Source organism: Manacus vitellinus, unplaced genomic scaffold (genome assembly GCF_001715985.3).
Source record: "Manacus vitellinus isolate BGI_N305 unplaced genomic scaffold, ASM171598v3 scaffold_10_pilon, whole genome shotgun sequence".
Taxonomy (NCBI): Eukaryota; Metazoa; Chordata; class Aves; order Passeriformes; family Pipridae; genus Manacus; species Manacus vitellinus.
The window spans coordinates 2,120,878-2,141,001 of record NW_021938838.1 but is presented as its reverse complement, the minus strand read 5'-3'; the positions used below and the strand labels follow the sequence as shown (position 1 = coordinate 2,141,001).

General features: G+C 50.8%; 1 protein-coding gene across 1 annotated transcript in view; it reads right to left on the bottom strand.

Annotated features, from left to right (window-relative positions):
- The window catches only part of PLEKHG4 (pleckstrin homology and RhoGEF domain containing G4), a 50,150-nt gene that overhangs the window by 9,909 nt on the left and 20,117 nt on the right, over window positions 1-20,124 (bottom strand). The window contains exons 6-9 of the mRNA XM_029965069.1: window positions 17,451-17,589; window positions 15,018-15,140; window positions 14,310-14,501; window positions 406-1,349 (exon numbers count right to left, since the gene is read on the bottom strand). Coding sequence (XP_029820929.1) covers window positions 406-1,349; window positions 14,310-14,501; window positions 15,018-15,140; window positions 17,451-17,589 — 1,398 coding nt within the window. The remainder of the gene's footprint in view (window positions 1-405; window positions 1,350-14,309; window positions 14,502-15,017; window positions 15,141-17,450; window positions 17,590-20,124) is intronic.

Genomic DNA, 20,124 nt, shown 5'->3' with positions numbered 1-20,124 from the left:
CACTATGTTTCTGCTCCCCCACTGCACCTGTACCCCTGCTTTGTTAGGTCCCTGAATAGTGTTTCTGTAACCCCTCATCCTCCAACGCCAGCAAGGTTGAGAGACTCTCTGTCCTGGGTCTCCTGCCTGGGAACTGCTCCTTCCCCTCTGAGAGGAATCACACTGTGAGGGAAGAGCAACAGATCCCATTTCTCTGCCTCCCCACTGAGAAAGGTGTCAGGCTATGTGGGGACATCCCTGTGTGCTTGCTCAGCACCACACACGTGTGCAGGAACCATGGAGACACAGCTCTAGCCACCCACCCCGTACCCAGTGCTCAAGTAACCCGCTCTACAGAGCTCCCCACATCTCTGCTGGCTGCCTTTTCACCACCCTGAGAGAGCACCAAACGTCCCAGCCACTTACCTGCCCCAGCTCTTGGCTTCCGAGGCGGAGAGGCAGCCCCTGTGCCCCTCGAGCAGGCAGTCTGCAGCCCAGCTGTGAGCCGCCGGCTGCCGCAGCGCGAACGTCCTGTCCACCAGCTCGGTGCTGCTCACCTCCAGCCCCTTGATGAAGACGCCGGTGTTGCCGTACCTGACCGGCTCGCTCCTCTGGCAGCTCGACCACAGGCTCTCCCCGCAAGGGAGGTCAAAGCTTTGGGCCTTCCGGAGCACCCTCCTGGGAGGCAGCTTCCCAGGGACTGGCGTGGATGCAGAGGGTGGCTTCACCTCTGAGGTTTCTAATATGCTCTCGAGGTTTGGCTGTTCTTCAGGCAGCTTTGGAGACTTACAGGCCCCGCTGGCAAAAAAAACTCTGCTTGAGTGAGGGCCAGGGCTGAGGGCAGTTTGGTTGGCAACTTCTTCCCCAGCACCAACATCACCGGGGCAGCTCAGGGAGGGCGAGGGAACTTTCTCCTTAGTCCACTCCAGAGAGCAGTTGGACTTGCTGTAACAGTGGGATGCACTGTAAGTCCTGTCCCAGTGGGACCTGGAGGTGGCTCCCTCGGAGTGCCTCCAGTGGAACAGACTGCCAGCCTCACTGCCAGCCTGGGGCTGCTCCCCGGCAGCTGGGCTGCGGTCTGACAGCAGAGACTTCCTTGTTCTCAAGGCTGCTTCGAGTTTCTTTTCAAAAACCAGCTTGGTCTCCTGACATTTAGACCATGCAAATTTCCACTGCTTGAGCCCCTTGTCACTCTTCAGCTCACAGGCCAAGTCCTTCATCTCCTGGAAGCGGGCAGTGCTGATGTCGGGGTGCTGCCCCTTGTAACTCTCCAGGCACTTGATCACATCTGCACAGTGCTCGGGGGAGCTGCAGTCCTCCATGCTGACACAGGCAAGGTGTCGCATCCCTTCCAAGGCCCACTCGTACGCCTGCAGAGTGAGAACAAAAAGCAGCAGCCGGTCAGAGGGACTCAGCGAAGAATAACCCTAATTCCAGGGCCTGAAGACAAGAGAAAGGATCAGTGTGTGGCCATCACAGTTCCAGTGTGAGGGGGGGGCTGCTATTGTCAATGGGGCTTAACAATTCAGCAAAACAAACAGCCCCTTATGCAAAGGGCTTCAGCTGTGCTGGCTGCTCTGCCACAGCCCCACCTCCCCACCAGGTCCCAGTGGCGCTGGCACCCACACTGCTGGGCACGTTTGTCCTCTCTGGGCAGGGGGGCCCAGGGGAAGCTGCTGCTAAGACTGTAGGAATTCACACCTCGGTGTGACTCTGCTCAGTATGAAACCTGGAGCTCTCCCTCCCCCTTTGCCCAGCCACTCTTACCACTGCCATGCAGGACAAGGTCGAGGGGGCACCAGTAAGCTGCAGGGAATGGGACTGCTGCTCCCCACCCTATTTCCCTGGAGCTGATAGCACAGAAGCCTGGAGCTGCACCAGAGCTGGGGGCTGTGGATCACCCCAAGTGCTCTGACCCATCCTTGCAGCAAGGAGGAATCTGAGACTGTGCAGCTTGAGCATTTTCTATGCCTGCTGGCACCCACGTGGTGAGCTGTGCCCTGCCTACCTGCCTGGCTCTGCTTGCCACTGCACTACATGCTTGTGCTGGTTAGTTGAATACTGAGCTCAGCAGTTTATTTCTAAAATTCCAGGAATGCTGGAAGCAGCTTTGTGGGGCTTAACTCCAGCAGTGGTGCATAAAACAGTGCCTTGCTGAAACAGCTCTGCCACATCAGTCAACCAAGAGGAGTGTGACAAAACGTGGTCCAATGGGACAGACAGAAGGGAAGAGTGAGTGCCTTAACCATGGCAGGAGAGGGGCTAATGAAGCATCGAGCACCAAGTCCTGTCTGTCATCGATCAAAATCAGAAGACAAGCAAACATCTGACAGGCTCATTAGCCATCTCTCCATAAAGCAGGGATGATGACAAGGTTTAATGATAGAGTAAGATGTGACCAGTTGCCACAGGCCTGGTCAGGGAACTTTACTATTCATCAGTGAACACACAGAGTTATCTGTTAAGATCAGATGCACAAGGCAAGGAAAACACCCAGGATAGGGCTGCCTGACATCTTCCACCAACTGCCCACACTAGGGTACTTGACCTGTCAAGGCCTTGTGTACCTGCAGAAAAACAACACATGTTTTAGTGCCAGGAACAAAGTGACCAGCTTTTACATTTTCCGCTTCCTGAGCAGTCTTACTGTGACAATCTTTACTCAGAGAGCTAAAGCACTCTGAGTGTCTCACTCAAGACACCAAGAAAATCCACCCAAGCTTTATGCAAGCAGACAATGCATCCCTATCAGGTACATGGCTGTCAAACAGAGCAGGAACCAGGTTCACTCTGTTGGAGACAGAGGGAGGCAGGGCAGAAGGTATTTCATTCACATGCTGCCCAGTCCCTGGATAAGGATGGCTATGAGAGCCTCCTCGTAGTTGCTGTTTGTACAAGAGCTAAATGCCAGCACAGCCTGTAGCCTGCAGACCGAGCAGAGTCACTCCAGGGACAGATTCCACCGGAGTTCCCAGAGCCATCCACATTGCTCTTTTGAGCTGCAGCTGCACGGCGTGCGTGCAGCCAGACCCATTACTCACACGGAGCTCCTTCAGAAACACCAGCAGCTGCTCAGGGAAAAGGCTTCTCAGCCCCACACAGTCACAGCACAGAGACATTGGAAAGAGCAGCAACCCCCTCTCCTGCCATCGCCCTGCCTTGCAAAGCAACAGAGCCCTGACCCGCCTCTCTCCTGATCCATGCACAGTGAAGCTGAAATCTTCCCAACCATGTCTGGAACCAGGCAGGAAGGAACCTGTACCTTGGCTTTTGATCTTTATAGGAAAGTCGTTACTGAAACTCTCAATTAAAGGATTAAAGACAAACGTGCTTCCTGCATACGCAGGGCTGACCCATCCTGCAACAGGCTGGTCCTGCCAGGCTGCCCAGGAGAGGCAGGGGCTCTTGGGGATGTGCCATGCTGTAAGGAAGAGGCAGGGACTTCACTGGAGCATGGTGCAACCCTCAAGCCTATCACCTTGTGCTGGTCCCTGATCATTTCACCATGGACAAGGCTTGCAGCACATCAAGGACAGAAGCTCCTGGAGTCTGTTGGATTTGGCATCACTGCAGTGCCATCTGCAAATATCGGCCAAGAGAAGGCGCTCAGCCCTGGCTCAGGGCACGTTGCCAGCCCTACAGCCAGACCTGAGGCAGGGACACTGCTTCAGTGCATCATCTCAGCTATTCAGAAGCAAATACTGCAAACCTAAATACCAGATTGGGGATCCCTGGTAACCAGAGACAAGGCAGAGGGGGAAGGGGTCACGCTTCACATGAGAACTACTGAAGTGTGCAGAGAACACCCTGACTGGGCACAGGCCAGATTCCCTTTCTTTCACAGTGCAAAACACAGGGAGAGAAAACATCCCAACTCATCCCAAATTCAAGCAAAATGCAAAGCAAGCTGCTACCCGACACACAGAAGCCATGGAGGAAACAGCCATCCCTCCTAGACATTGTGATGCTTTTTCCACATCTCACTTCTAGCAAGGTCTGTGGCTCCAGGAGCAGGCAGAAGCGTTGGACACACAAGAAACCATGTAATTGCAGAGGACAAGCACTTCAGCAAAGCCACCAAGTTAGAAGTAACCCCCTCTCTATGCAGAGATTCACTGTTGCTCTCTTCCCCACCCTGTAGTACTCGACTTTTCCAAACTGCATTTGAAGCCCTGCCTGGGATTCATTAGCAGCAGAAACCAAACTAATCAGAACTGTGTCCTGATGTAGCTGGTAGGGATGTAACTGTAGGGATGTAGCTGGTAAAAACTCAGCTTTAAAGATGAAAGGAAGTATGCTCTTGAAATGAAAAGCTAAACCATTTCTGAGTTGCTATGTAGCTCACAGGGCCTCCCCTCCTCTCTCCAAGGGAGGACAGACTACTGAAATCATCAGTTTGCCTAAACTTAGCTGCTAAGGGAAACAACCTTTAACTCCTGTATTTGCATTTCTGCCAGTTACCAAGTGCCAGCTGTTGTACAAACACCACAGGAGGGCAGAGGATGAGAGACCAGCACAAAGTACAAACTCCTTGGATTTAAGGATAAGAAAGGAGAAAAAGCAGTAACCACAGCTGGGCAGGAGAAAAAAACAAGGGGTCAGGGAAGCAGCACCTGTCAGGGTTAGTCTGGGCATGCCACAGCCCAAGCATCATCAAAGGCTGCTCATTAGAGCAACTTGCTTGGACATCCATTTGCAGCAGCACTCAGGACGAACATGAACAGAGCTCAAAAATCCCTTCATTTGCCCTCTGGGCAGTCAGGCATGACAAGTCCAGGAGAGCCTAATTACAGGAGAAGATAATTGGATAAAGTAGGATTGCACATGATTTCTGCTCTGTTGACGACAGCACGAGGACCCGAAGGGCAGACGTGGCTCGTTGTGCCGGTGCCGTGCAGGACGCGCTCGCCCCTCTCTAACTGCTGCACTGCCAGGTGACACCGAGGGAGGGCTGCCCCGCAGGAACAGGGTGACTCACCTGCTGAATCACAAGCAGCGACAGTAACCCCTCCTTCAGTGCAACTCAGAGCTTCCACAGGGCACCCTGTGCCAGCTTCGCTACATCTCTGGGCACAGACACACATGTACACATATGACACGTGTGTGGATATTTATAAGTGTGTGTATGTATAAAATGACTCCCTGGGTAGCTGGGCAGCAAGTGCTAGATTTGTCCTCCTCAGAGCTTCCCTGGCTATGCAGCTGCAGAAAATCTCCCAACAGCCAACAATGTGCAGCTTTCCCTCAGTGCTCCCTTTTTGCTCCTTGGGTAGATTCTATACTGATTTTTCTCCCCCTGTTTTTCTGTCTCACCATAGGGATTTTCTCAACATTTAAAAGCTTCCAACTCCAGAAGACCAGGGGCCAAGTTTGCTCCCAGTAAAATCAGAAACTTTAATGTTTGCCTTTGCTTCAAACCAGCCTTTTCACATTTGAGGCACTGCCCATTTTTTCAGCAGCTTTGTGCACCCATAGCAAAGTTTTTCTGACAAGGAAGTTCTGCTCACAACCCCTTCTCGCAGAACAAGGGCAGATGCTGTCTCGCTGCCTCGGTATTATCCTCTCTCCTTTCTGGTGCTTCATCATTTATAAACCCAACTGCATGCTGAAATCTGCTTTGGCAGACTGCTGTCCTCCTCTTCAGCTGCCCCCAACAGCTCAAATCTGGTGCCTGGTCCTTCATTTGGCTACGCCAGTCACTGCAGAGTCATGAAACCAAGTGAAGACTGACTTGAAAGAAGCTGCATGTGTTGAGCTGAGCAAGCAGAAGGTCTGAAGGAGTGAGTGTGTGTGTTTGTGGATGTACAACTGCTGCCTAGGGGAGGAAAAGGACAGCACATTTTCAGGCTTCTTTTAGTGAAGGGGATAAATCCCCTCCTTTGGAGTGGGCCAAGAGCCTCATGTTTACCAGCGAGATCAAGTCACAGTGAGATGTGTGAGTCACCCAAGCTGGCAACTCGCACAACAGCAACAAATTACCCCGTTCAGAGACTAATGTCACCTCCAGGGGTTTTTTGCATGCTCTGCTTTTGCATCTGTCCCGACAGTCGCATCATCACGCCGCACAAACACCCCTCTGTAATAGCACCCCACAGGCCAGCGAGGACAGACTGGACTGTGGTGGGTGTCTCCCCTCTGCCCTGCACTGGCTCCCTTTTTAATGAGGTTCTCTGTGCTCAGCTGGGGATTGCAAAATCTCCAGAATGCCCTTGGGCCTGGATAGGGAAGTGCGGATGCTTTCTCTGTAGCCTTCAATTCACATCCTTTCCCTTGTGACAAGCTGAGCCAAACTCTGCTTAACTACTCCACGATGCATTGGGATCTCTCTGCACTGCACTGCAGGTGCCTTGGGGGATGTGGAGCTGAAACTGAACCCAGACACCCAGCACATCTGCTGGGGCCCCCCTTCTCCAGAGGAGCTGACAAGACTGGAAACTGCTCCCCAGTTTAGGAGCACACCAAGATGAACTCGGAGGTGAAAAGCCCCGCAGAGCTGCCAGAGGAGCCAGGTCAGAGGCAGGGGGTGCCTGGGAGAACCCTGTCCATATGTCCAGGGCTTTGATATGCAGATGGAGCCATTGTGAGCTTCAGTCCCATCTGTACACTGAGGGGAGCTTCATGTCCAGATTGCCTGAACAGATCTATTTAACTCCCGTGACTAAAGGGAATTGCAGTCTCCAGGAGGATCCCAGCATCCAAACGGATGCCAGCACACAAACATTCAGAAAATCTGTCACCCTGTGCCACTTCTATCCCATGATCAGAGGGGAAAAAAGCACCAAACCCAACATTCTGCACACATGCACAAGGCTGGGCCCAGCTGAGGGAAGATCTCTGCTGGCATCAGATCTCACACCTCAAGCACTACACCCTCCCCTCACAGCTTAGCTGCAACTCGAGCAGGGAAATTCTTAAACCTGCTGGGAGGAAATGCTGTTTCCCTGCCATGACTGACTGACTGGCTCCCAGTGTTGTGATCCTGCAGGAGATCTGAACCCACCTGACAGGAGTGCCAGACTTTCAGAAAACTGTCAGCTTACGCTCATGGCAGCCAAAGACACTGAGGAATTTTTACACAGAGGTGCTCTGGCAATCAAGGCTAAGGTGGTTTCACCATGTCAAGCACTGCCCCCTGCATACATCCAGTGGCAGAACATGTTGGCACTCCTGGGACTGGGGAAGGCACATGAGGAGCAAGCACCCTACATCCCAAAAGATGCTCCACACCGGCTGGCCCCCTCAGACTGCTTCCTGCTGTGACCTCCACCAAGGAGGAGGATTCAGCCAGCACAGAAGGAGGGAGAAGGACCCCAGACAGACAGAGCAAGGCTTTGTCCCCCTGCACAGGCCACAGACAGACCACACAGACCTCATATGGCACTAAAAAGATTCTGAGGTGCTCGGACAGGCACTCAAAAGCTTCTCAACCCAAGAACCTCTCGATTTCAAATTGTGCTTGGATTTAGCATGTGAAAAAAAAACCTAATTAATTCACTGCTGCTGCCCTGTAACACTGAGAGACAAAGGAGTCTCACACCTGTGTTGTGCAACCAGAAAGTAGCACTGAGTGCTGGTGCCAACTACTATTTAGCTTTCACCTCCTGCCACAGAGCTTGCCAGAGCTACGGGCACTGCTGTGCTGCCCATTTGGCAACACAGTCATTGGAGAAACACAGGAGAAAATAGCCTGGGCACCAGTAGAGCTAGCAGTGAATTACTAGAGAATTTGTAAGACAGAACAGTTTCCAAATCAATAATTTTGCAAGATAGAAAAATACAGGGGAGCTGTAGCAGATCAGATGTAAACGTTCAGGACTTTTTGTTTGTGCAAAGGGCTATCTCTAACTCCAAGGCAGAGCACAAACTTTCTAATACATGAATACACTCTGATAGGAAAGTAAACACGAGAAGCTTATTAACCTTGCAAGAAGATTTCTCCAGCAAATACATGGCAGGAAGGAGAAGGGAGAGATTTCATGCATTAACCTTGCATGAACTCTGCCAGAGGATCCATTTTCCACCCCCAGGGCTCATTCCCCCAACTGCTTCAGGCTGTGCATGAAAAAGGACACCTCTGAAACGGGAGAGCAAATCAGACTAGATGTCTGTCTAGGGGCACGACTTTACAGGCATAACTGAGGAAGGAGAGAGAGAGGACAGAAGGAGATGAGACAGCTGCTGTCAGACAATGCTGAAGCCAGACAACAGCAAAAGTTTTACAGCATCAGGAAGGCACTGTAAATATTCCTCTCTTGGATCTCCCTTCATCATCCTAAGAACTTGTACCAGTAACCAGATGAAAACTGTTATTTGGGAATGTTGTGCAGCCCTTCCCCAAAAAAGCAAAGCCCATCTCTACACAGAGGTAGAGAGAGAATAGCACGTGTTAAGCCTCTTCCAGAGACTTCATTATAAACCACAGCAAAGCCTCATTTGCTCTGAGGTGCTGGGAGGCAAAGCCATGTTCTGACCTGTGCAGGACTGCTGGTGAGGGACCAGCATTGTGGCACAGCGACCTGTGTCTCTGTTTACAACAAGTATGCTACAGTAAAGACATGTCAAATGCCTCTTTTTCCACTTTAGTGCTAAGTTCTACTCTGCACTTCCCCAAGCACATCCCCAGAGCAGGGAATCCTAGCACCCTTTCAGTAAAATTACCTCTCAAACTGTGCCAAATAGCTTGCTATAGAAAAATCACACTTTTAGTTTGCAGCCACCAGGATCTTTTCTGGCTTCCCAAGGACCAGCATTCACAACCCAAAGCTAAGCAAAAAGAAACATAAAGGATTTATCATCTGGAGAGGACTTGATTGGGTTTTATCCTCAAAATTATCATCTGTGACATTATATCTGGTACACCATTGGAAGTGAAACAGCAGAAAACAAGGTAATCAGCAGGTCTCTGTTCTGAAATTTCTGGGGAGAAATGAGAGGTAAGGACATCTGTGGAAGGCAGTTTATTTATCATGCTCTGGATTTCTGCTGTCACAGCTCAGCTCAGATCCAGCTCTGGTAGTTGGGAACGCTGTGCCAGCAGGTCTCAATCACTCGGGGGGGGGCAGCAACCCAGCAAACCTTGGAGCAGTTCAGGAGAGCAGCCCCCTCCTGTGCTGTCCACAACATCTGACAGAAGTCTGAGCAGGCTGAGAGGTACCACCTGCCCTGCACGTACATCCCGCTCGCCTGCAGCCCCCACAGCAACTTCCAGCTGCAGGTAAATTATGCCCACCAAAATGATCATGCAAGAGCCTCTAATAAAGAGAAAGAGGGACAGGCACTGCTGTCCTACAGACAGCACAACCCTGGGTTTCAGAGGGACCGTGCAAAGATGCCCACAGCCCACAGGGCTCTGTCTGAGCGCACGAAAGCTGCACACAAAGCAATCTGATTCATGCTGGATGCATACAGACACGCACAGGCAACCCAGTGAAAAGCCTTCTCTACATTGTTTCCAAACAATCCCAATCCAGCTCACACGTCAGCCGGGGCACCAGACACTTGGTACTTACAAGGGGGTTTGCTGTGTCCGTCTGCTGCCGGAGCCAGGACGGGGTGGATGCGACTCGGAGGGAAGGTGCATGGAGATGTGCAGAGAGGCTCTCCTGCAGCGGGGTGAGAGGGATGGGAAGAAGGGCCCCAGCCCCTCTTTGGGCCCCAGAGCAGCAACACTTGTTCACAGGACGGAGCGCAAAAAGGCTGGCATTCCTACAGCAGCAAGGACAATGGGGAGGGATGAGGAGGCACTGCCATAATCAAATGCAGGCCAGCTGGCCCTCCCCCAGGAAGGGCAGGCACCTCCTTCACTTGCCAAGGGCTTTGTTTTCTAAGCCACAAAGAACAAAGTGACTGAGGAGGAGAGCCAGAGGAGGAGGAGAGCAGAGGAGAACCCGCTGTGGGGGCAGAACCACACGTGAGCACAGGTAACTCACTCCCAGAGAGATGAAAACACAGAAGGGAGAGAGGTCGGGTAACACTCTGCCCACTCCAAGCAGAGCTCAGAAGCAGCAGCTCCCTTCGTGCAGCAGAGAAAAGCCAAAGATGACCAAGGAACAAGAATCAGCACAGGCTGATGGTCAGGGGTCCTTTGGGGGAAGAGATCCAAGGGTGTCAGACAGAGAACACCACTGAAGGAATGGCTTGTGGAACAGAACCCAAAGAAATCCCACCATGGGCCACCCTACCACTTCTGAACCAGCCTCACTCCACCAATCCTGAGCAGTGGGACTCTGAACAGCTTCATTCAGGAAGCAAATACAAATCAAGGGTTCAAGCTGCAAGAGGCTCCCAGGCTATGGCAGGGCAATGACCACACGTCCCCTGAGCACCAACGAAGCACCATCTTGCACAACATCCTGACAAGCAGGAAAAAGCCCCTGGAGCTGCCTCAGGCCCTCCTGTAATGATACAGGCAGTTCAGCTCTGGGCACCACATCACCACAGGGTATGCAGGTGCTGAGCCAGCGTGATGGGACGATGCCCTTTCTGGTTGGGTCAGTGCTTTCTTCCAGAGTGACTTCTGCCAGCAAGGATCGTGCACCTTTGCTCCCAACCTTCTGCAGGACTCGTTGTCATCCCAAGGCTGGCAGAGACCATGCTCTGTGCTCTGGCTCACTGGACAGTTCAAGTAGGGTGCTGCAGTCCCAACAAGGCACACGGCTCTCACATGGGCCATTTCAAACCTGCAGTCCAGGTAACCTGCACTTTGCTTATGGTAAAGGCAAGAGTGTGGGATATAGGAGTGATCTGAGAAATAATTTCACCCAAAGAAAGTTTGAGAAAGGAAAAAATATGAAGATTAATGAGACATCAAGGAGAGGGAAACCTGCTGTGGCTGCTCCTGGTCTTGATGGTGTACCTATGGCAGTGTTACTGTGAAGCCAGGATAGACAGCAGGAGAGAAGGGTACTGGGGACTGTCCTTGCAGGCACCCCAGAACAAAACACACATCAGTGCTTTTGGTACATCATACACACCCTTGCTTGCTCAGCTTCCCAGTTCTCCCCCAAAGCACTGTGTGGTGCCAGATCCCAGTGCAGTCTTGGAATTGAGTAAACAAGGGACAGCAGCCAGACCAGGCTTGAAGCCACAGGAAGATGGCAGGTCCCCGAATATGCCCACACTGAGTTTGTGGTACTGAAAAACAATCCTCCAGCCCACAGTCAGAGGTGGGGAAGGCAGCTTCCTTCTCCGCTCCTCCTGCCTCAGCCCAGTCATCATCCAGCCCCTGTCAGGCACCAAGGGCTCCTGCCGCAAAGGAAGCGAGGACAAATGGAAACATCCAGCTTGGCACCAGGCATGGCTCTGGGGAGGGAACCCTGCCAGCCCATGTGTAAGCTCCATGTGGTCTGGCCCAGCTCAGCCTGCCTCCTTGCAGGGAGCTCTGACAGGCCTTCAGGAACTGCCAAGCAGTGAAAAAACACAGTAGAGTGTCTTGACAGCCCATATGGGGTTGTGTTGTCCTGTTCCATGGTCTGTCCTGCAGCCACAGGCAGTGTCCTACAAAATGCTCACCCACCACACGCAGAAGGAGTAGCACAACAGAGCCTCCCATTCCCAGGAGGCAGGGAGGTACGTGAGGGATGAATGCCACGATCCCCGTGGTGGGAGCTCCACTCCCTTGGTGCATGCTGAGATGTTTGGAGAGCTGAGCTTGCCAGCTCATTACCATAGTGTACATTGCTTACGCATCCTTGGGCCTCTTCCCCAAATCCTGGGGTTTGGCACACTGCAGGCTCCTTACAAGAAGGAAAATCGAGGACATTGGTTATTGTAGACTCCTGCTGTTGATATCCCCTCAGATATTAGGGAAGAGAGAAGGGAGCTAGGCACACACTGACAAGATCGCTGCAGGAAGGTCAAAGCAGCTCAGCATCAGGAGAGAGGGAAATCAGTTTAGATAAAATCTGCTTACACCCCCCACCTCCCAGACCACGCCACTGACTTTGCTTTGGGAAGGCAGAAAGTGTTCTGGAGATCAAAATCATACTGAAAGAACTTTCATACTGCGCAGCAATTCCTGCCCTGGTCCTACAGGCTGCAGGATGTATCCCCCTGCACTCCTGGTTTCGGTTGGCCACTGGTTCACAAGACACACACGGTATATTTATACCACCAGCATTGTTTATAGTTCTACTGAAACCAGTGAGATCAAAATCCTCCTTCCTCCCTAAGCCAGGTGCTCTTCCTCCACACCAAAGCAGTGTGCAAACACACCATGCCTCCACCATTCCATTTTCACTGGGGCAGTGCAGCATGAAAGGCACAACCAAGAGGGATGCTGCTGCTGCCAAGCATTGCATCCCACAGTTTTTATCCATCAAAAAGAAGCTGTCATGCTCTCAGAAAAGAAATGGGACACTGCTGGGGTCTGTGTAGCATTTGTGCCCCTAGGAATGGCCTAGGCTTTTTGAAAGGCTTTGAAGCTGTGGAGGAACACACTGCTGTTGAGGCAGGTCCAACTACCCTGGCAGCCCAAGAGCTACCACCCTGATGTAGATACCATGCCTGAACAGTGCATGGAGCAGCCTGGAGAAGAGAAGGCTCCTCAGAGACCTTAGAGCACCTTCCAGCACCTGAAGGGGCTACAAGAGAGTTGGAGCGGAACTTCTGACAAAGGAGTGACAGGGGAAGGGGAATGACTTCAAATTGCCAGAGGGCAGGGTTAGGTTGGATATTAGGAAGAAATTCTTCCCTGTGAGGGTGCTGAGGCCCTGGCACAGGTTGCCCAGAGAAACTGTGGCTGCCCCATCCCTGGAAGAGTTCAAGGCCAGGTTGGATGAGGCCCTGAGCAACCCGGTCTAGTGGGTGGCATCCCTGCCTATGGCAGGGGAGTTGGAACCAGATGATTCCTTTAAGGTCCCTTCCAGCCCAAACCATTCTATGGTTCTATGATCATGTGCTACAGTCCACATATGTGCTCCAGAGACTTCCAGCTTTGGCTGGGTGGGTTCTTATAGGACTAATGTTTGGCTCAACCACAGAACTGCCAATATGCCAAGCAAGGCTTGTTGCTTTGTGTGTCTCAGCTTCTCAGAAGGAACAGGATAAACCCCACCCTTCTCAGGATCCTTCCCAGGATCTCCTGTGATGGCAAGGTGTGTTCAGGGACCAGAGCAGCCCCTGAATGCCTGTGTTCAGTGAGGAAGGCACAGGTTCTTGCCATTCTCCTGTGGCACAGGAAGCACTTTTCTTTCCATTTGGGGGGGGGAAAATTACACATTCTCACAGCAAGATGGTCTCCCACCTGCACAGCAAACTGCAGAGATGAGCCAGAGCAGACCTGCAGAGCATCACCAAACAAACTCAATCCTCACATGCCCTGACAGCAATGTTCCAGGCTGCCTTCTCCACTTTCCTGCCTCACACAGGATGCTTCTCCATGTTTTCATGTTTAGCTGAATTTCCTCCCCCCTCCCCTGAGCACTTCTGGCTGCCAAGGCAGCTCAGAGACAGCAACTAAGTGGCACCTACATCTGGTACAGCTTAACTTTTAGTGTCTATTCTTTATGGAATTCGAGAACTTCAATACCCGATGTTTGTACAAGTGTGGAATAAATGAAGCACAGGCTCCCTGGCCTTCTGTGCTTGCCAAAGCTGTATTTTAAAATGCACTTAGAAAATCCTACTGCTTATTCATCTGCAACTTTAGAAATTAAAGAACATCAAACCCAACTGCAGGTCTGCTGAAGGTTTGCATTAAACCAAGCTGGTGAAGTCAGGCACTCGGTCACCACACGCATTCTCTCCTCCTGCTTCCCAGGTGCCTGGGATGACCCAGTCCCCTTGTTCCCTCAGCCACACTTCCCAGCACCCCATTCTGGTACTCCATCTCCTCAAGCAGGCCTCCACAGGGGAGGAGTTGGGCTGTATTCAGGACTGAAGAGCAGGGTGCTAATCCTGGTGGGCCAACAGGCTGAATTTTCCAGTGTGTCAGGATACAGCATGAACAAAATGCAGGCAGCCCACCCTGGTATGGTGGCCAAGACTGGACGTGACCAACCAGTCTTTTGGCCCTTGTCATCACTGCCATGATCCTTCTGTCCACTGGGGCCATGAAAGGGGTTTAAAAGCTCCAGCTCAGACAGCAGCAAACCTCTGTGTTTAACAGATGTGGACATTTTCTGAAATACACCCCCTCGCCTTCTTCCACACACTGACTTGAAAAAAATCACTGTTGACACATGAGCGTGAAGGAACTTTTGCAGGTTATAGATCCAGCTCCCTATTGGAGCAAACACTCCATTTCACACCCTTCATACAAAACCCAGCTCTGGACTGAGTCCAAGCAGGCTTTTTACACCCTCCTCTGTGCAGCAGATGCCTTGTCTTACCTTGTCAAAGAATTCGTACAGCCTGACCGTTTCACAGATTCGGTGCCTGGTTTCATCCAGCTCAGTGCAGAACTCCTCCAGCTGATCTCTGTAGGTCTGCAGCTTTACCCTGTAAGAATGCACATCCACAGAGGAAAAGTCTTCCCATCGATCCATCTTCTTTAATGCTTCCTGTCCCCTTTTGCAATATTCCTAAAAACGAAATCGGATTGCGTGTGAGGACTGAGACCAGACATGGACAGCAGGTAGTCTTCAAGGTCATTAACAACTAGGGCTAATTAGATGGGGTTTTAAGGTTCAAATCACATGAGCAGGGGTGTCTTTGTTTACAGTAGAATTCTGGAGCCCTGATCTCTTATGAGTTACACCAGTCACAGAGCAGCTTGTAAAGGCCTACACAGCAAGGGCCATGGGTCAATTAAGATCAAAATAGGCTGTGTTACAAGCACATCAAAGGAGTAACCAAAAAATCCATCTTCCATCTCACTACTTATTTTCCCCAAGACTGGCAAATGCCATCTACTAAGGTGTTGAGCTGGTGGCTTTTCCTCCAAGAGGAGAGCAAGGATGCTGAGCAGTGTGAAGAAATGACACACACCTTGGTGATGAGCCCTCTTAGCATGGTGGGTTTGGCTGAGCACGTACAAGACACACATGTGACCAACTCAGACACTGGAGAATATATTTTTCCAATCAGACAACACTTACACTGGCAACAAGATCAAACTCCTTGAACTGCTTTTGCGCTTGAAGCAGCATCTCCAAAGAATCATCCAGGTTGACAGTTTCCTTTAGCCCTTTTCTGCCAACATTCTCAATCCAACTGCTGACCTAGGAGAAAAGGGATAAGCCCCATTATTAGTCACCCTGTGCTACTCACCAGTGTAGGCCTTTATGTGGAAAGAGCAAGGAACTGCTCTCATAACACTGGTCATCTCATTACTGGAAAGAATGTGTGTGTAGACTGCTCCCCCCATCCAAGCCTTTCAGTCTGAGCCTCCTGCTAGGAGTTTTTCCACTTCAGGTTACAGAGTAATTGCAAAGCTCTGCTGTTGCTCACTAGCCTCAGGCATAAACAGGGCAAGCAGCTGCTTGGGCTCTGTTTCGGGTGAGCCATGGTCTAATGTGAGCTCTGAACCTGCAGACTGGCCCGACATTCCTATTATTGTTACCCCCAACTGGGATCAAATCTCCCTGCTGCCAGATTTCCTACATCACTTCCTTTTTCTGACTGGCAGCACATGAACTACGTCATTGTGGGGGGACTGATGGATTCTCCCCATCTGCAGTGTTCCACAGCTCTCTGGGGCTCTCAGATACTGGTTTTTTGAAGGCAGCTCTCCACAAATCCCAGCAGCAACTGCAGGTTCCTCAATGGAGGGTGGCCACTGCTGCACTTATCAGCCTATATCCTCAAACAGGGGTAGAGGACTGACTAACGAGACCCTCCTAAAAGCAAAGCAGTCCCAGGAGGCCAGGCAGGATAACACAGCATCTCCATCATTAGTGGGTTTTAAAAACAGGCTGGTAAACTTGTCTGCAATGCTTCAGGCATAGCTGCACCTGGGGGAAGGGACAGACTAAGTGTTTCCTAACGCCCACTAAGTGTTTCCTAACGCCCAAGCATCCTGTTCTCCTGTATCATCTAAATCCATACCCCAACTCAACTGCACAGTCCAGGACAAACTCCTAGTCTTGTACCCACAGAACAAGACCTCTGGGGTGGGTTCTCAGCACTGCAGATAGACACACTGCTGCTGCCTAGAGCTCCTAGGCAGGTTTAAAAGTGGGAGTAGCTGCTGCCATCATTAGTGATCTGCAAGAAACGTAAGCTGGGAACAGTCAGTGTTACTCAACTGAATAAAAAAAAGAAGTTCAATTTAAAGCAGGGACAGGTTGCAGAGCCTGCCTTTGTGCCTTTTTTACATTTCTGCCTGGTATTTAGGAACCTATATGTTTCCAAGAGAGTCTCTACCAGGTTCTTGCATCACACTTCTTGTCCTGAGCACACACTGCATGGCGCCCGAGTGTCTACCTCCAAATGGGAAGTCATTAAAACTCCTGGATCCACCTCAGCCTGTGAAAACAACAGGTAGGCTACAGGCTCCTTTGCAAATCCAGTTCCCTCCAGAGGAGAGGAGCCCAGAATCCCAGAAGAGCAATGGTGAAATGGGTCCTAATACTGATTTTTAAGGACACGTGAACCTTCTCAATGTTGATGAGCTGCAGCACAGGAAATGGTGTGACTCCATAATCTCATGGTTGATTTCAGGCTTAAGGATCTGCAACACTGAAAGACTGATTAGCTCTTGTAGGACAGACCTGGGCTATTCTATGACTTTTTAAGGCTCTCTACCTACATGGTTTCAAAGGTCTTTCTGAAAGCCAGTGCCTGTTTGCTTCAGTTATGCCATGGCTGTAAAGAGCTTCAACAAGTACCATATGAAGGGAAGTCGAAGGTCTCACAGCAGTGCAGGGGGGGTTGAGCACGGCTCCTGGGCTAAGGACAAGAGGCTGTTTCCTGCCTGGAGACTGTACACAGGGCTGCACCCAAAGGCAAACCAATCTGCCTGCGGCTGCACCCAGAGGGGAAGGAGTGTGCCTGGGCTTATCAGGTATCAGGGACCTGAGCACAGCACAGGAATCTAAACAACAGAGTGCACTGCAGGGATGGGCAGCTAGTGTGGGGCACGCTCATTCAGCAAACCCTGCAGGACATATGGCCCAGAGGGGACACAGGCTGAGCATCAGCTTGTTGTCATAGCTCTGCTGCTTTTCAAGGTGAAGCATGAAGAATGGCTCACCAACAGTCTTGCAGGGAGGGTCAAAAAAAGACACCCACCAGTATGTGGTGCTTACTTATGAGCCACCTCACAGATGCTTATGGGGTTTGACTGGTCCGCACCTGGAGAGAAGCCAGGAGACTTTTACCTGGCATCAGGAGATAACAGGCAAAACAGTGGGTTCGTTCTCAGCACATCTGAAAACTCTGTTCTAAATTCTTATGTTCAGTTGTTCTTTTTAAGCATCTCCAGGCACCACTGTACACCTCCACACAAGGGAGGTCCCCAGTTCCTGCTGTGGGACACAGTGTTGCAGGGCAGCAGCAGGCAACCACTGGAACTGACAGGCAGGCCTTACCTCCTTAAAACACTCTTCCACTTTCTCAAACTCCATCACCAGCTCCAGTTCCTGGATGCGCTTGTTTGACAACATCACCAGTCGGTGAACGCCCTCATCAACTCGATTATAGAGCACGCTGGCAGCATCCAGGGCATCTCTGGAAGGGGACACAAGTCTGGTCAGGGGTTTTGCATTAGGTCCTTCCCCCAGCACTTCATGCAAACATGACCTGGCTAACAGCAGTGCTGCACTCATCCTCCCCGTGGGACCCACAGTGGCCATCTCCATATGGAGAACAGAGGAGAATATTGCTGCTCCTTGCACGTTGCTGTGATTCAACACTCTGATCCCAATGCAGACAACCTGGCAGGAAGGACAAGAGCATCTCCCCCCAGCTGGGCTCCTTGCAAAATTTACCATACTTGCCACACTTTTCAGCTTTTCATAAACACAGATCATTTGCATCAATGGGCTTTCAGAAAACACAGGGTCAGGCAGTCTCAGCGTCTAAAACCACCATTTGGATTTAATTAAAATAAGTAAATAAGCAATCACTAGTAAGCAAATCTTTCCCCAGTGACAACAACAACATAAAGCTCCCAATGCCCCACTCACTCTCAGGATTTCCACCAGCCAAACAAAAAGGCAAAGCGTCCAACAGCCCAGCACCAAGAGAAATGGGATTTGATGATGTTGTGGTGGAGAGATTTACAGCCTGAGCTCCCTGTCTTCCCCAGGCAGCTGTGCTGACCAAAGCCCAGCAGGCAACAGCAGGCACTGTCCCTGCTGGGCTGCCCACAGCAGGGTTCACACCCTCCGTGCAGAGCACAGGGAGGGATGGAGGGGTTTGGGAAGAGCCCAGTGCCCTCAGATGCTGGAGCCAGGGACCTGGCACATCCTGGTTAGCTGATGAATGTTAGCAAGTTCCACTTACATGTGTGCAACACCTCTCCAGCACAGGCTTGGGTACATTACAGATGGGATCCAGGAGACAGAAGAGCATTCAAGCTGATTCTTCTGCTTCAAGATTTTTGCCCCTTTTACAATTATGGGCTCAACAAAACACTACGGCCTCCTTCAGCTGTGCTCTACACCAGCAGGTTCAGCTGCCTGCTCATCTCCTGCACTTACCCTAAGCTTTCATTCTGCAATTGCCTTCCAACCTTCTGACTTATGAGAGCACAGCTTTTTTATCATATTGTTAAAATTATCTAAAGCCCTTGCAATACTGGTAGCTAATACTGCTAATGGAAATTAATTCAAAGCAATTCAGCATACATATTTATTTCTGTCTTGGGTTACAGGCAATCTTGAACCTATGAAAGGCAACTGAATACGAGCATTTAGTGGCAGACATCCTGTAGTTTTTATTTGTAGTATTTAATTGACACGAGGTAGCGCAATAGGTCTGGACAACTAGCTCTGCATAGCAGAAATCCACACTATTTTTCCATTCAGAATTCCACCCAGTGTGCAACGGCCAAATTCTCAAACCTCAGGCTCCTGGATACTTTTGTTTTTCCCCTTTGAAATGCCATTAGACTGAATGAATTCCTCCAAAGTGCAGCCAAAAATACCCGAATTGTTTCTGGACTAAGATCAGTGCTACTGCAGTGCAGAGCAGACAGGTTCTCTACAGAGAATCCACAGGCTTCAATGGAAAGATCCTCTCTGTAACGCTGCTCCCACGTTTCCTGAAACCACCATAAACAAACAGTGATGATATGAGCCTTCTGTTTCGTAATCCTTTCCTAGGGATGGACCCAGATCCAATCCAGGGGACTCGCAGCAGCAGAGCCACAACCATTGTCCAAGCTGAGCTCTGGAAAGTGTGTTTACAGAGCAGGTTGTGGAGGCCAGTTCCCGTCAGCAGCAGTGACACAGCTGGGACAGCTAATGAGAAACAGCTTGGGAGATGGCTGGAAGTTAAATTTGGCAACACCATTAACACTGCTGGGTTTCGTGCAGCAGAGCGTAGCTGTCAGGTCCCAGTTCCTGAGTAAGGCTCCAGCACACTGACGGCCAGACAGACAGACACCCTTTGGCCTTACTCCCACGAGGCTGAATTCCCTGCTGGCATGAATGCTCTCATCCACTCAGGAAAATACATGGATACAGCAAACGCTCTTCCTCCCATAGGCACAGACAAGCAAGCACCTATAACTTTAGGCATTCCGGGCTGTTACATGCAAACATTTGCAATTATCCTCTCACGAGGCAAAGTGTTTTTCAAACCTTTCTCTGAGCTTCCATGGAAATCACTTTGGTGTTGATGGTACTTCTTTGATGTTGCTCATCAGCAAACTAGATTGACCTGCTAGACCTTTCTGTAATGGGAGTCCTTCTGTCCACCCAAGCCCATGACCAAACAAGGACGTGTGGCTTCAGCACTCAGCGAAGTATCGCCGGATGGTAACTTATGGTGCAGGGACTCGAGACAAGAGTTCCAGTTCTAACACTGGCTGATCTAGCACAGAGCGTGATCTGATACAGGGGAAGGGAGCCAGGGACTCCCACTCCACCTCTTTCCATGCCTGATGGAGGAAACAAACCCCCAGCTGCCTCAAATATGAGTAGTTTTCCTTGACAGCAATCAGTCACAACCTCGGCTCCAAGGCCCTAACAAATACTACAGATTCTCACATAGCAGAGAGCATGTTTCCTAAAGTCACAAAACATCAGCTTTCCTGAA